The sequence below is a fragment of the Motacilla alba genome, chromosome 10 (assembly GCF_015832195.1).
Source record: "Motacilla alba alba isolate MOTALB_02 chromosome 10, Motacilla_alba_V1.0_pri, whole genome shotgun sequence".
Taxonomy (NCBI): Eukaryota; Metazoa; Chordata; class Aves; order Passeriformes; family Motacillidae; genus Motacilla; species Motacilla alba.
Window position 1 is genome coordinate 19,353,092 of NC_052025.1, and position 12,821 is coordinate 19,365,912.

Here is a 12,821-nt window from a genome sequence, read left to right on the forward strand (position 1 = left end):
CCCATGGATCCCGTGGATCCCATCCCATGGGCAGGGACACCTTTCCCTATCCCAGGCTGCTTCAAGCCCTGTCCAGCCTGGCCTTGGACACTCTCAGGGATCCCGGGGCAGCCCCAGCTGCTCTGGGAATTCCAGCCCAGCCTTCCCCACTCTCCCAGCCAGGAATTCCTAATTCCCAGTATCCATCCCTGCCCTGTCCCATTTAAGCCATTCCCTGTGTCCTGTCCCTCCATGCCTTGTCCCAGTCCCTCCCCAGCTCTCCTGGAGCCCCTCCAGGCCCTGGAAAAGCTCTGAGGATTCCCTGGATCCTCCTCTCGGGGCTCAGGCAAGCTGGATGATCCGAGTAGGCTGGCAAATCCCGGAGTTTTCCTGTAAATCTTTACATTTCCCTGGAAACGCGCGGTCCCAGGGAGTGCTGCCCGGAGCTGCTCACACCTGACCCACCCTGGCTTTGGAGGACATTTTGAGGTTTCAGCTTCTCCCTTTGGCTCACTCCTGGGGAGCCAGCCCTGGGAGTTCTGCTCCTGCTGCTGTCTCCTGGGTGATGTGCTCTGGCCGGAGCTGGGAATGGTCTCAGTTCTGCCCCAGCCTCACCCCCCGGGCTCCTCCAGGCTGTGCCCCTGCCTCAGCTCTGGCTCTCTGCTGCCGTTTCCTGCTTCCCCCTCCCTCCAGATTGCTCCAGAGCTCAGGTTTTGTTCCATCCTCCCAAAACACCTCCTCAAAACCCCTTTTTCCCTGGGTCAGAGCTTTCAAACCTCCCCAAAGCCACCCCTGAGCTCTGCAGCTCCTCTGAAATACCCAATAAAATCTGCTTTCCTGCTTTTTTTCCTTTTTTTTTTTTGCTTTCCCATCCTCTCTATTTTTAATTTTTTTTTCCTTCCCTGTCCTGCCTCTCTAATGAACATCCCAAATTTTGGCAGCCCTGCTCTCCTGTGCCCTTTGGCCCTGGCTCTCCACGTTCCCCACCTGCAAGCCCCAGCAGCACCTGCAGCTTTCCTGCCTCTCATTTCCACTTCTTCCCTTTTCAGAGACTTCTTTGCAAATCCTTTGACTTCTTTTCCTTTTCTGCCTCTCCAAGTTCTGAGGAAGCCTCGGTTTCTGCTCCTAAAACCTCCTGTATTCCATAAAAATCCTGTCAGGAGAACATTCCCATGTGCCAACCTCTGTTGCCTGGGCTGTGCTTTGTTTATTTCATAATTTTTTTCCCCTTGAAGATCTTTTTATTGCTATTTTCTCTATTTTTTAATAGGTTTATTATTGCTGTTTAGGTAGTGAGAGCCAGAGGAGGATTTTTATATTAAAAATAAACATCTCTATGTGGTGTACATATAAAAATATATATAGATATATATGTGTGTACACATTTTTATATATCTCTCTCTATATTTTATATATCTGCATATAATAATATATTTTTAGATAGTTATATATATTTAGTAAAAAAATAATCAACTTAAATATATATTTTTTTGTATAGATCTACATTTTTTGTAGATCTACATATTTTTTAGAATTTCTATGTATTTATATGTCTACACTTTATATATTTTTATATTTTAAACATATATGTAGGTATAAATAAAAATAGATACATATTTTATATGAATATATATTTTTATATATCTACATACATTTATATAAATGTATTTATAGGTATTTATTTTTCTCTATCTTTTACCCACGTTATTTACTTCCTATTTGTGGAATGCAAGGTGCCCATAACATCCAAATACACACCATAAAAATCACTATTGACTGAATATCTTGTTCAAAATGTCAATTTTGATCCATTGGCAAACCAGAATGGGCTTCTCTGTATTTATAATTTATAATTTAGGGTTGGTGTTTTTTTAATATGGGTTATATTTTTAAGTAGGGTTATATTTTTTTAATTATTATGTAGTGTTTTCCCTCCTGGGATGCACGTGGCAATGTTTGGTGTTGCTGAAAGGCAGGTGGCCCTCGGTGCTGTGTTTAACAGGCATCACCTGTGTCCTCCTGCCTCACCAACAGCTCTGCTTCCTGCTGCCAGAAACGGGAGGCAGGAAAAAAATCAGATTTCTGCCCTCCCTGAGCGGCACAGCCCCTTTGACACAGCCTGGCAGGGCACTGGCACCTGCTGGGACACGGGGCTTTGGGCTCCCACACCCAAAGAAAGCTTCCCAAAGCTCCTCCCTGCCTGCAGCACTGGGAGTGCTCCCAGCCACAGCTCAGGAAAGGTGTGCTCCTGCAGCAGCTCATCCCCCTGAACCTGACACCACCACCGAGTGCCCCCTTTGGAGCCCTGCCCCAAAAAGGGCATTTTCCGTGGCACTTATTCAGTATTTAGCTCTTATTTATTCACTATTTACCTTTTATTTGTTCAGTGTTGACCAGAGAGGCTCGCTGCTGGTACCCCTGCCCTGGTTTCTCCCCAGTTTGGTTTTCCTCACGTTTTTTCCCCATGGTTTTCCCCATATTTACTTTCAGTATTTAGCTTTTTTTCAGTATTTATTTACTATTTTACTATTTTACTATTTTTACTATTTTTATTCTACTGTTTTACTATTTACTATTATTCATTTCAGTATTTATTTACTATTCAGTATTTACCTTTTAGAGGCTCTGCTGTTGCCCCTGTTTGGGTTTTCCCCCCCAGCCTTGGCTTTTCCCCCAGGTTTATTTTTTCCCCAGGTTTCCCCCCATGTTTTTCCTCCATATTTACCTTTTATTTATTCAGTATTTACCTTTTATTTATTTGGTATTTACCTTTTATTTCTTCAATATTTACCATTTGGAGGCTCTCTGCTGTTACCCCAGCCATGGTTTTTTCCCCCCTGTTTCGTTTTTTCCCTTATATTTTTTTCTCCCCCATTTTAAACATGGTTTTCCCCCATATTTACCTTTTGTTCATTCAATATTTACCTTTTGGAGGCTCTGCTGTTACCCCAGCCATGATTTTTCCCCAAGTTTGTTTTTTTTCCCCATTTCTTGCCTGTTTTCCCCCACATTTCTTCCCCGTTTCTTCCCCATTTCCCTCAAAGTGCCTCTGCCAAAAGGACCAATTCCTGACACAGCCAGTTCCCCAAAAATCCCAATATTGGATTGCAAGCATCCCAGTGAAATTGCAGGGAAAAACACCTCGGCCTTGCAAGGCTGCAATCTGAATTCCCAAAGAAATCCCCTCGTTTGAGCCCGGGGTTCTCTGCACTGAGCAGAAATCAGAATTTCCAGGGGTTCTCTGCACTGGGCTGTGTTTTGAGCAGAAATCAGAATTTCCAGGGGTTCCCTGCATTGGGCTGTGTTTTGAGCAGAAATCAGAATTTTCCAGGGGTTCCCTGCACTGGGCTGTGTTTTGAGCAGAAATCAGAATTTCCAGGGGTTCCCTGCGTTGTGCTGTGTTTTGAGCAGAACTCAGAATTTCCGTGACACGGTGTCAGGAAGCTCTTAGCATTTATAAATGCTCACTCTCCTGCAAGTTAAAAAATCCTGGGCTGTAATTCCCACTCTGGGTCTCGCCAGGCGCTTTTCAATCATTTCTCTCTGCTAATTTTGGTGTCACCCTCATTTCTTTTGAAAAGATTCATTTTGAGCAAATTTGTAAATGGCCCTGATGTGTTCTACAATTTAGTCAATTACTGTTTCAGCCTGCAAACCTCCTGGGAAACGGAACATACATGGCCTCAAGGTACGAATTTCAATAATTGTTTCAGGAAAGTTAGATGGATTTGTAATGCTGTGTTCCACTTATTGAAATGTCAAATAAAACTGCACTTTTGTGAGCTCTGACAAGCAGATTTTTTTTTTTTTAATTCAGATTTTTTTTCCTTTGGCGAGGGTGGGAGAAGGATTCGGCTGCAAGGTGTTGCCTGTGATATCTGTATTTATACGTGTGGTTTTATTAAAAAATTGGGTTTGCTTTTTTGTTTTTAACCTCTGCTAACCATGCTCTTAAATTTTAGTAGTTCATTTATCAGCTGCTGTCTGCCACTACTTCAAAGCTTTTAAACCCCCACACCCCGTCCCTGTGATTTCAGTCATTTATCCAATTGTGGGAGGCTCCACAACGGAATTATTGTAGATTTTTGATTCTCACTGCTCCTGCAACCACATGGAGAAGACCGTGAACGCATGAAGTGATTTTTGAGCATCCAAAATGAGAATAAATCCCGAATTCCTCACCCTTCCCGGCGCATCCTTTAATCCCCGAGCGCGCCGCGGCCCTGGGATGGGGCAGCCCGCTAACCCACATGCAGCCCTCAGCCAGCAGCACGCCTGGCGGCCAGCTAATTAACCTTGCTGGGCAGATGAGGAACGCGTGGCAAATCACAGGTTAATTAGCAGGGTGTCCCGAGCAGGGCTCCGAGCAGGCTCCTCTCTGTCCCCGCAGGTGAACACGCGGGCGGGCGGCAGCGGCGCCTCGGCCGCCTCCGAGGCCCTCCCCAGCAATAGGTAAGCACCTTCTCCTCCTCCCTTCCTTCCCCCCTTCGTTCCCTTTTTTTGGGGCCCAAACCAGAGGCCTGCGTGTGGTTGGATGCAGGAAGGCCGGGGTTTGCTGGGGTTTCTGCCGGGAAGGTGGAATTCCCGCGGGCGGCGTTGGGGTGGGGCTGGTGGGGATGCTCTCCGTGGGTTTGGGGCTGGGGAGGTGAGAGTTGGTGGGGATTCCAGGGGGAAATCTGGGTTTGGTGGGTGTTTCAGGAGGAAATCTGGGTTTGATGGGTGTTTCAGGAGGAAATCTGGGTTTGATGGGTGTTTCAGGGAGAAATCAGGGTTTGGTGCTGGAGAAATCAGGGTTTAATGGGAGTTTCAGGAGGAATGAGGGTTTGCTGCTGGAGAAGTCAGGTTTGATGGGGTGTTTCAGGAGGAAATCAGGGTTTGCTGGGTGTTTCAGGAGGAAATCAGGGTTTGCTGGGTGTTTCAGGAGAAATGAGGGTTTGGTGGGTGTTTCAGGAGAAGTGAGGGTTTGCTGCTGGAGAAATCAAGGTTTAATGGGAGTTTCAGGAGGAATGAGGGTTTGCTGCTGGAGAAATCAGGATTTTATGGGTGTTTCAGGAGGAAATCAGGGTTTAGTGGGTGTTTCAGGAGAAATCAGGGTTTGCTGCTGGAGAAATCAAGGTTTGCTGCTTGAAAAATCAGGGTTTGCTGGGTGTTTCAGGGAGAAATCAGGGTTTGATGGGTGTTTCAGGAGGAAATCAGGGTTTGATGGGTGTTTCAGGAGGAAATCAGGGTTTGATGGGTGTTTCAGGAGGAAATCAGGGTTTGCTTGGTGTTTCAGGGAGAAATCAGGGTTTGCTGGGTGTTTCAGGAGGAAATCAGGGTTTAGTGGGTGTTTCAGGAGGAAATCAGGGTTTAGTGGGTGTTTCAGGAGGAAATCAGGGTTTGATGGGTGTTTCAGGGAGAAATCTGGATTTGCTGGAGAAATAAGGATTTGATGGGTGTTACAGGAAGAAGTTAGGGTTTGCTGCTGGAGAAATGAGGGATTGATGGGAATTCCTGGAAGAAATTTAGGCTTGATGGGTGTCTCAGGGAGAAATTAGTGTTTGCTGGTACAGAAATGAGGGTTTGCTGGGTGTTTCAGGAAGAAATGAGGATTTGCTGATGTTTTGGGTGGCTCTGACTTTAAAAAGCTCTGAGGTGCAGTTTGGGGCCGAGCTCCTTTGGCTGCTGCAGGGTCTGAGTGTTCAGCTCTTTGTTGCTTGTTCATCCCAGTGAAAGTTTGATGCCCATTCATATGTTTGTACCAATAAATAGCCTAAATTATAAACTTACTTAGGTTTGTTGGGGTGGGGTAGGATTTTTTAAAAATCCCTTCAGCTTAGGAGCCTGTTTCCTGCAGTTCCAGCAAAGGTTTGGAGTCCATCCCCCTTTATCTTGATTTTTACATTCCAGCCCTAATTTGAAAACCCATATCAAGGTCTTCAAATGCCAGAGAACTCATTCTCTTTTTTTTTGTTCTCCCCTAGAGATTTGTTTTTCAAATGCTGGAGGATAAACTCCTTTTTATTACATGAATTCTTACAGGAAGCCATAACACTGATGGTAAAAACCTACAAAAAACCTTTCTGTGTTCTTAAAAAGAAATAAGGAGGGTCTGGCTCCATCTTCTTCCTCCGAGAGCATATGTGAGCCATGGAATAGAATTCTCTGGAGGCTCCTTTCAGCCTAAATTATTCTATTATTCTGATAAGCCCACAATATTCCCTTTATCTGTGCATCAGCGCCCTGCTCCCTTTTCTCCCTGAGGAAAAGGAATGTTGTGAAGATGAAAAAGGTGAATTACAGATTAATGGGATCAGAGGAGCACATTTGTGGTGCTTTGGGCCCGTTTGGAGAGGCTGCATTTTGGGGGCCAGTCCCCCAAATGCCATTTTCACTGTGAGACATCCCAGCCTCGTCCAGCAGCAGGGCTGGGGTTTTTCCCCCATGGAAGCCCCATCCAAAACCCAGTAAAGCCAGTTTGCTGCTGCCTTTGGGGGCTCTGTAATTGTGCAGGTTTTTAAAAATCCCATCCTGGCAAAGTTTGCCTCATCCCTGGGGGAAGAAGGTTCAATGCCATCCCAAAACTCTTCAGTGGAAGGAAAATGAATGTGAATATCTGTGTGCTCTGCAGTCCCCAGGCTGAGCTAAATAAAGCTGATTTTTCTGTCACTGCTGTGTGCTTGCCTTCAGTACCTGCTGTACTTTGAGCTTGTTCTTCAAGTGCATTGAAAATGAAGCTTCTAGAAGATTCTTGTCACCTTATCTGGTGGTTAATTGCCATTCCTTTTCCAAAACCTTCTGCACCGGGAGTTTTGTTTTTGAAGTAATTGAAAGTCTCTCTTTGTTTCATGTTCACAAATTGTTAGTCATGAAAGATGACAAGATCAACTTATGTTTCCTTGGAAAACTTAATTTTTCTTTAAAGCAGTCGTGGGAACAAGAGGCCTATTAAAGAACAAAGCCACCAAATATGAAATCTGTGTTTTCACTGTTCCTGTTAATAATGATCTGTGATCAAGACACGTGCACAGCCCTTTCAAGAATATATTATTTTGTACTTTTTTTTTTATTTTTTTTAAACTTCAGTAATAAGAGCAGAATGTCCCTTTGAGATGAAGTTTTGCAGACGTTGCTGCCCTGGCAGTTTGTTGTGCTGAAGCTGTGAGGAGCGGAGTTTGGAGGAAAGGAGGGGGAAAAACAGGATTTTGGGAGTTTTTGAAGGAGTTTGAGGGCATCAAAGGTTCCACCCTTTAACTCACACAGCTGAGAGGTGGGGCTTGGTAAAGTTCTCGTGGAGGAAATTGAAGTGAGCTTTGTTTTGTTGGTTTGGGGATGGATTCTCCTGGAAAAGCAAAGGGAGGAAATTAAAGTGAATTTTGTTTTGTTGACTTGGAGGTGAATTCTCCTGGAAAAGCCAAGGGAAGAAATTTAAGAGAGTTTTGTTTTGTTGATTTGGAGGTGGATTCTCCTGGAAAAGCCAAGGGATTCAGCAGACTGCCCTGGAATGGGTGCCCATGGGAAGCTGGGCTCCCCTGGGCATTTGGGCATGGCCTGAGGTCCCAGATCAGGAATTCTGCTCCAGGCTGGGGTTCCCGGAGGAGGTGACATCCCTGGCAGCACAGCCTGGAGCTGAGATCCACGGGAATTCCTGGAACTGTGCCTTGGGGAGCTCAAGAACCAGATTAGCCCAGGAAAACTGGGTGTGAACCACGTTTTCCTGTGGTTTTTTTGAAGCCCCTGGCACGTGAGAGCTCCTTTCATTTAAATTTCCCTCTCAGAGCTGGTGGGCAATAGCTTGTGTCCCACCAGGTTGTGCTGTCAGGTGTCTGAACGAGCTGTAAGGTGGAAAATGCATTGATTTTTTAAAATTACTTTTGTTTTTGATCTGTTCATTGCTCGTTCATGCCTGCAGCACGTGCTGGCTGGTCTCACCACGCCTTCCCCTTCAAGTTCAATCCCAGATATGGAACCACAAGCTCCCTTTGTTCCTCGCTTTGGCTGACAGAGTGAAATGTTCAAATTAATTCCTTCTAATTTATTTTTTTTTCCTTCTGCAGCTTGAAGAAATCCTCTGCAGAGCTGAAGAAGATCCTTGCCAATGGCCAGGTGGGTGCTTTGGCTGGGGCCCATCTCACCCTGGCATGGTTTGGGCACCCCTGGGTGCCCTCCTTCAGCTGTAATTTGATTTTTTTAACCCAAAACTGGGGCCCGTGGGGGCATTCAGGGTCCTGATGTGCTCTGATTGGCACAGAAGCTGAGTGTTTTGTTGGAGCCCTGGCTGCTGGGAATTTTGGGCTTTCTGCAGTGACAAGCCCTGAGCCCCAAGGGAACGCTGCGTTCGACCTGGGAGGGTGCAGAAAGCCTCCAGAATCCCTGGGTAAAATGAAGATTGTGGTCTGGCAAACGGGGGAAATAAAGATTAAAGTTGATATTTGCAGGGATATTAGGAGGCGCTGTGCATGAGGTGATTACCAACCTGCTGCAGTGCCTCTCGCTGGCCAGGCTGTGTTCATCAAATGTCTCTGTTTCGAGGTAGCTATAGATTTATTTCCTTTCCGGGTTCTTATGGGACAGAATTCTTGTTTTTGCAGGTTACACCTGGCTTTTCACAAGAATGGGTTGCTGAGTAAACTGATTTTCATCCTTGGAGTTGAGTTCTCATGGCAGCTCAACAGGCCAGCTGTTAGTTTAGTTGGAATTTTACAATTTACTGGAAAATAAATTTTATTTTATAAGGTTTTATTTATATGCAACAAATGACCTTAGTGGGGCGTGGGGCAGCAGGTATTTGAAATGTTTGAAATATTTGTCAGGTTTGTGCAGGGAACCACTCGGGAATCACTTCAGGATTGTGGGTTAGGGCCTGGAGGGATCTCAGAGCCCACGCTGGGAATCCTCCTCCCCTTCCTTGGACACTCCCCGGATGGGGAATCCAGAATTCTCAAGCAGCCACATAAATATATTAGAATATATAAATATATTTTATATAAAAATAAATTAAAAATATAAAAAAAACCCGAAGCTATTAAAATATATATATTTTTGTAGTTATTATGCATTTATAGAAATATATATAAATATATAAATATATTTATATATTAATGAATAGAAGATATAAATAAAAGTATAAAATATATTTATTTTATATTTATAAACAAATAAAAATATATTAAATGAATATATGTTACACATAACATATATTATAAAATATTTTGTATTCAAAATAAATATGTTTCATAGATAAATATATGGAATAGATAAATATATGGAATAGATAAAATATATTTCCTAAATAAATATATTTCCTAAATAAATAAATATATTTCCTAAATAAATAAATATATTTCCTAAATAAATAAAATTATAAAATTAGAATAAATATACATTTATTTATTTAGAATATATTTATATATAAATATAAAATACATTTATTGGACTAAAATAAATATATAAATACATTTATAAATATATAAAGTACATTTATTTATTATAAACATATAAAATATATTTATTTTGCATTACTTACACCTTTATAAACCCAGATAAATCTATTTTAAATGCAAACCCCTTTGCCCAGGTTTGGCAGCCCGGGAGGGAGGTGCCTGTCTGGGGCTGCCCGTCAGGCTCTGCTGGCAGTGACATCCGTGTCCCTGCACGGAAAAGGCCTCATTGATTTTCCTGCTGCTCCTCCCTTCCCCTGTCCGTGCAGGGTGACATCTCCATTGCTGCCAGGAGCTGTCCCTTCAGTGCCCCAGTGACCTCCAGAGCCTCCCTGAGCCGGGGCTGGGCCTGGCAGGGGAAGCCCCAGCCCTGTGCTCTCCTCCAGCCTCACCCGGCGTGTTTGAGGGGAAAAAAGGAGATTTGCCTTGCCAAAAATGAGGTTTTTCCCTAGCCAAAAATGAGATTTTTTTTTTTTCCCTTAGCCAAAAATGAGATTTTTTTTTTCCCTTAGCCAAAAATGAGATTTTTTTTTCCCTTGCCAAAAATGAGATTTATTTTTTCCCCCCTCCAAAAATGAGGTTTTTCCCCCCCCTCCAAAAATGAGGTTTTTCCCCCCCTCCAAAAATGAGGTTTTTCCCCCCCCTCCAAAAATGAGGTTTTTCCCCCCCCTCCAAAAATGAGGTTTTTCCCCCTCCAAAAACGAGATTTTTTTCCCCCTCCAAAAACGAGATTTTTTTCCCCCTCCAAAAACGAGATTTTTTTCCCCCTCCAAAAACGAGATTTTTTTCCCCCTCCAAAAATGAGATTTTTTTCCCCCTCCAAAAACAAGATTTTTTTCCCCCCCTCCAAAAATGAGGTTTTCCCCCCTCCAAAAATGAAATGAGGTTTCCCCCCCAAAAAATGAGATTTTTTTCCCCCTCCAAAAATGAGATTTTTTTTTTTTTTCCTAGCCAAAAATGAGATTTATTTTTTTTCCTAGCCAAAAATGAGATTTTTTTTTTCCCTAGCCAAAAATGAGGTTTTTCCCTAGCCAAAAATGGGTTTTTCCCCCTCCAAAAATGAGTTTTCCCCTCCAAAGCGTGAGCCCGGCGCTGCTGAGTCCCTGATCCAGCTGGAAATGGGGATTTTGGGCTGAGTTCAGTGTTCTCAAACACTGATTTTTTAAAACGTTTCCGAATTCCCAGGTAAATAACTTATTTCCCTCGGTGGCTTGAGATTCTGGGAGCAGCAGCAGCAGGTGGCTGGGCTTGTAAAGCAGGGTGGTGCTTACTCTGATATTACTGATTCATTTTCAAATCAATTTCAAATAAAATTTCAAGTAAGTTTTTTTTAATTTTCAAATAATTTTCTTTACCCCAGACTGTGAGTAAAATCTCTCTGTGCCTGGCTGAATTTGGCATCTTATTTGTTCTGAACTCTACAGAACAAGTGGTTGGTGTGCCCTGCAAGGAATTCACAGATTTCTTCCCTGGGGTTACGAATTTTAAAACCAAACTTCTTCTTAATGGTATTGAAAATGTTTCTTAAACTCACTGGGGGAAAAAAAAATAAAAAAGGATTTAGTGACGCCTCTTATGATGTTAAAAATGTTACTTAAACCCACTGAAAAATAGAGGAAAATAAGGATTAAGTGTCTCTTCTTGTGATATTAAAATATAAATTAAACCCACTAAAAAAATAAAAAATTAGGTGCTTCTTATGCTATTGGAATTGCTACTTAAAAGCCACTAAAAAGAAAATAAGAATCAAGTTTTAAATTTAAACCAAATTGAAAAAATAAGGATTGAGTACCTCTTCTTCTGACATTAAACATGTTACTGAAAGCCACTAAAAGGAAACAAATAATTCAGTTTTAATACTACTTTTTAGTCAGCCTGATGGGAGTTCATCTGCTTTTTGTTGAGAGCAAATGGGATTTCAGTTGAGCTCTGCAGAATTTTGCTCACAGACCCACAGCTGGCCATGGGTTCCTGGGTGAAACTTCAACTTTTGTTGGTTTTGGGGGGATTAAGTCTCACTTAACCATTACTTAAGTCTGGCCTGGCTCATTATTTTTGATTATTTTTTGGCAGTTTCTGCTTTGAGGCGTCCCTGATGATATCCCCCCAGTAGTTTCCATTTGGCTTTAATAAGGAATTCATATTAATCATTAAAAGAAGGGGACGTGATTCTTCAAGATAATCAAATATTGACAGGTTAGAAATAGCTTTCTGCCCGGCCTCATTGATAGAGGTGATGCGATATAAATATTTATTTCTTTTCTGTCACTCAGGGTAAATGCCACCGATTGATTCGGCATTGATAGAGTGTCACCAGTTCATAAGGAGCCTGCAGTGGCTGCTGCTGCCTGATTAGTCCCTGCCCTGCAAGCTGGGATTTACTCAGCTCCTCAGCAGCCAGCACTCACGGGGCTCTTTGCAATTCACAAAAAACCCTGATTTCACCAGGATTTACTGGGCATTGGGCTCTTAGTAACTCACAAAAACCCTGATTTCACCAGGATTTATTGGGCTCTTAATAATTCACAAAAACCCTGATTTCACCAGGATTTATTGGGCACTGGGCTCTTAATAATTCACAAAACCCTGATTTCTCCAGCATTCACTGGGCTCTTAATAATTCACAAAAACCCTGATTTCTCCAGCACTAACTGGGCTCTTCAGAATTCACAAAAATCCTGATTTCACCAGGATTTATTGGACATTGGGCTCTTAATAACTCACAAAATCCCTGATTTCTCCAGCATTCACTGGGCTCTTAATAATTCACAAAAACCCTGATTTCACCAGGATTTATTGGGCATTGGGCTCTTAGTAACTCACAAAACCCCTGATTTCTCCAGCATTCATTGGGCTCTTAATAATTCACAAAAAAATCTGATTTCTCCAGTACTCATTGGGCTCTTAATAATTCACAAGAAACCCTGATTTGACCAGGACTAATTGGGCATTGGGATCTTAATAACTCACAAATACCCTGATTTCTCCAGCATTCATTGGACTCTTAATAATTCACAAAAACCCTGATTTCTCCAGCATTCACTGGGCATTGGGCTCTTAATAATTCACAAAACCCCTGATTTCACCAGGATTAATTGGGCACTGGCTCTTAATAATTCACAAAAATCCTGATTTCTCCAGCATTCACTTGGCATTGGGCTCTTAATAATTCACAAAAACCCACCCTGATTTCACCATGATTCATTGGCCATTTGGTTATTTATTTACAAAAAGCCCACCCTGACTTCACCAGCATTCACTGGGCATTGGGCTCTTCAGAATTCACAAAAAATCCTGATTTCACCAGCATGTATTGGGCTCTTAATAATTCATAAAAAGCCCACTCTGATTTCACCAGGATTAATTGGGAATTTGGTTATTTATTTACAAAAAAAACCCACCCTGATTTCTCCAGGATTAACT

At 42.6% G+C, this 12,821-nt stretch overlaps 1 protein-coding gene across 1 annotated transcript in view; it reads left to right on the top strand.

Moving 5' to 3' along the window:
- The window catches only part of MAP2K5 (mitogen-activated protein kinase kinase 5), a 121,329-nt gene that overhangs the window by 12,829 nt on the left and 95,679 nt on the right, over positions 1 to 12,821 (top strand). Inside the window, exons 5-7 of the mRNA XM_038146766.1 lie at positions 3,627 to 3,667; positions 4,370 to 4,431; positions 8,016 to 8,064. Coding sequence (XP_038002694.1) covers positions 3,627 to 3,667; positions 4,370 to 4,431; positions 8,016 to 8,064 — 152 coding nt within the window. The remainder of the gene's footprint in view (positions 1 to 3,626; positions 3,668 to 4,369; positions 4,432 to 8,015; positions 8,065 to 12,821) is intronic.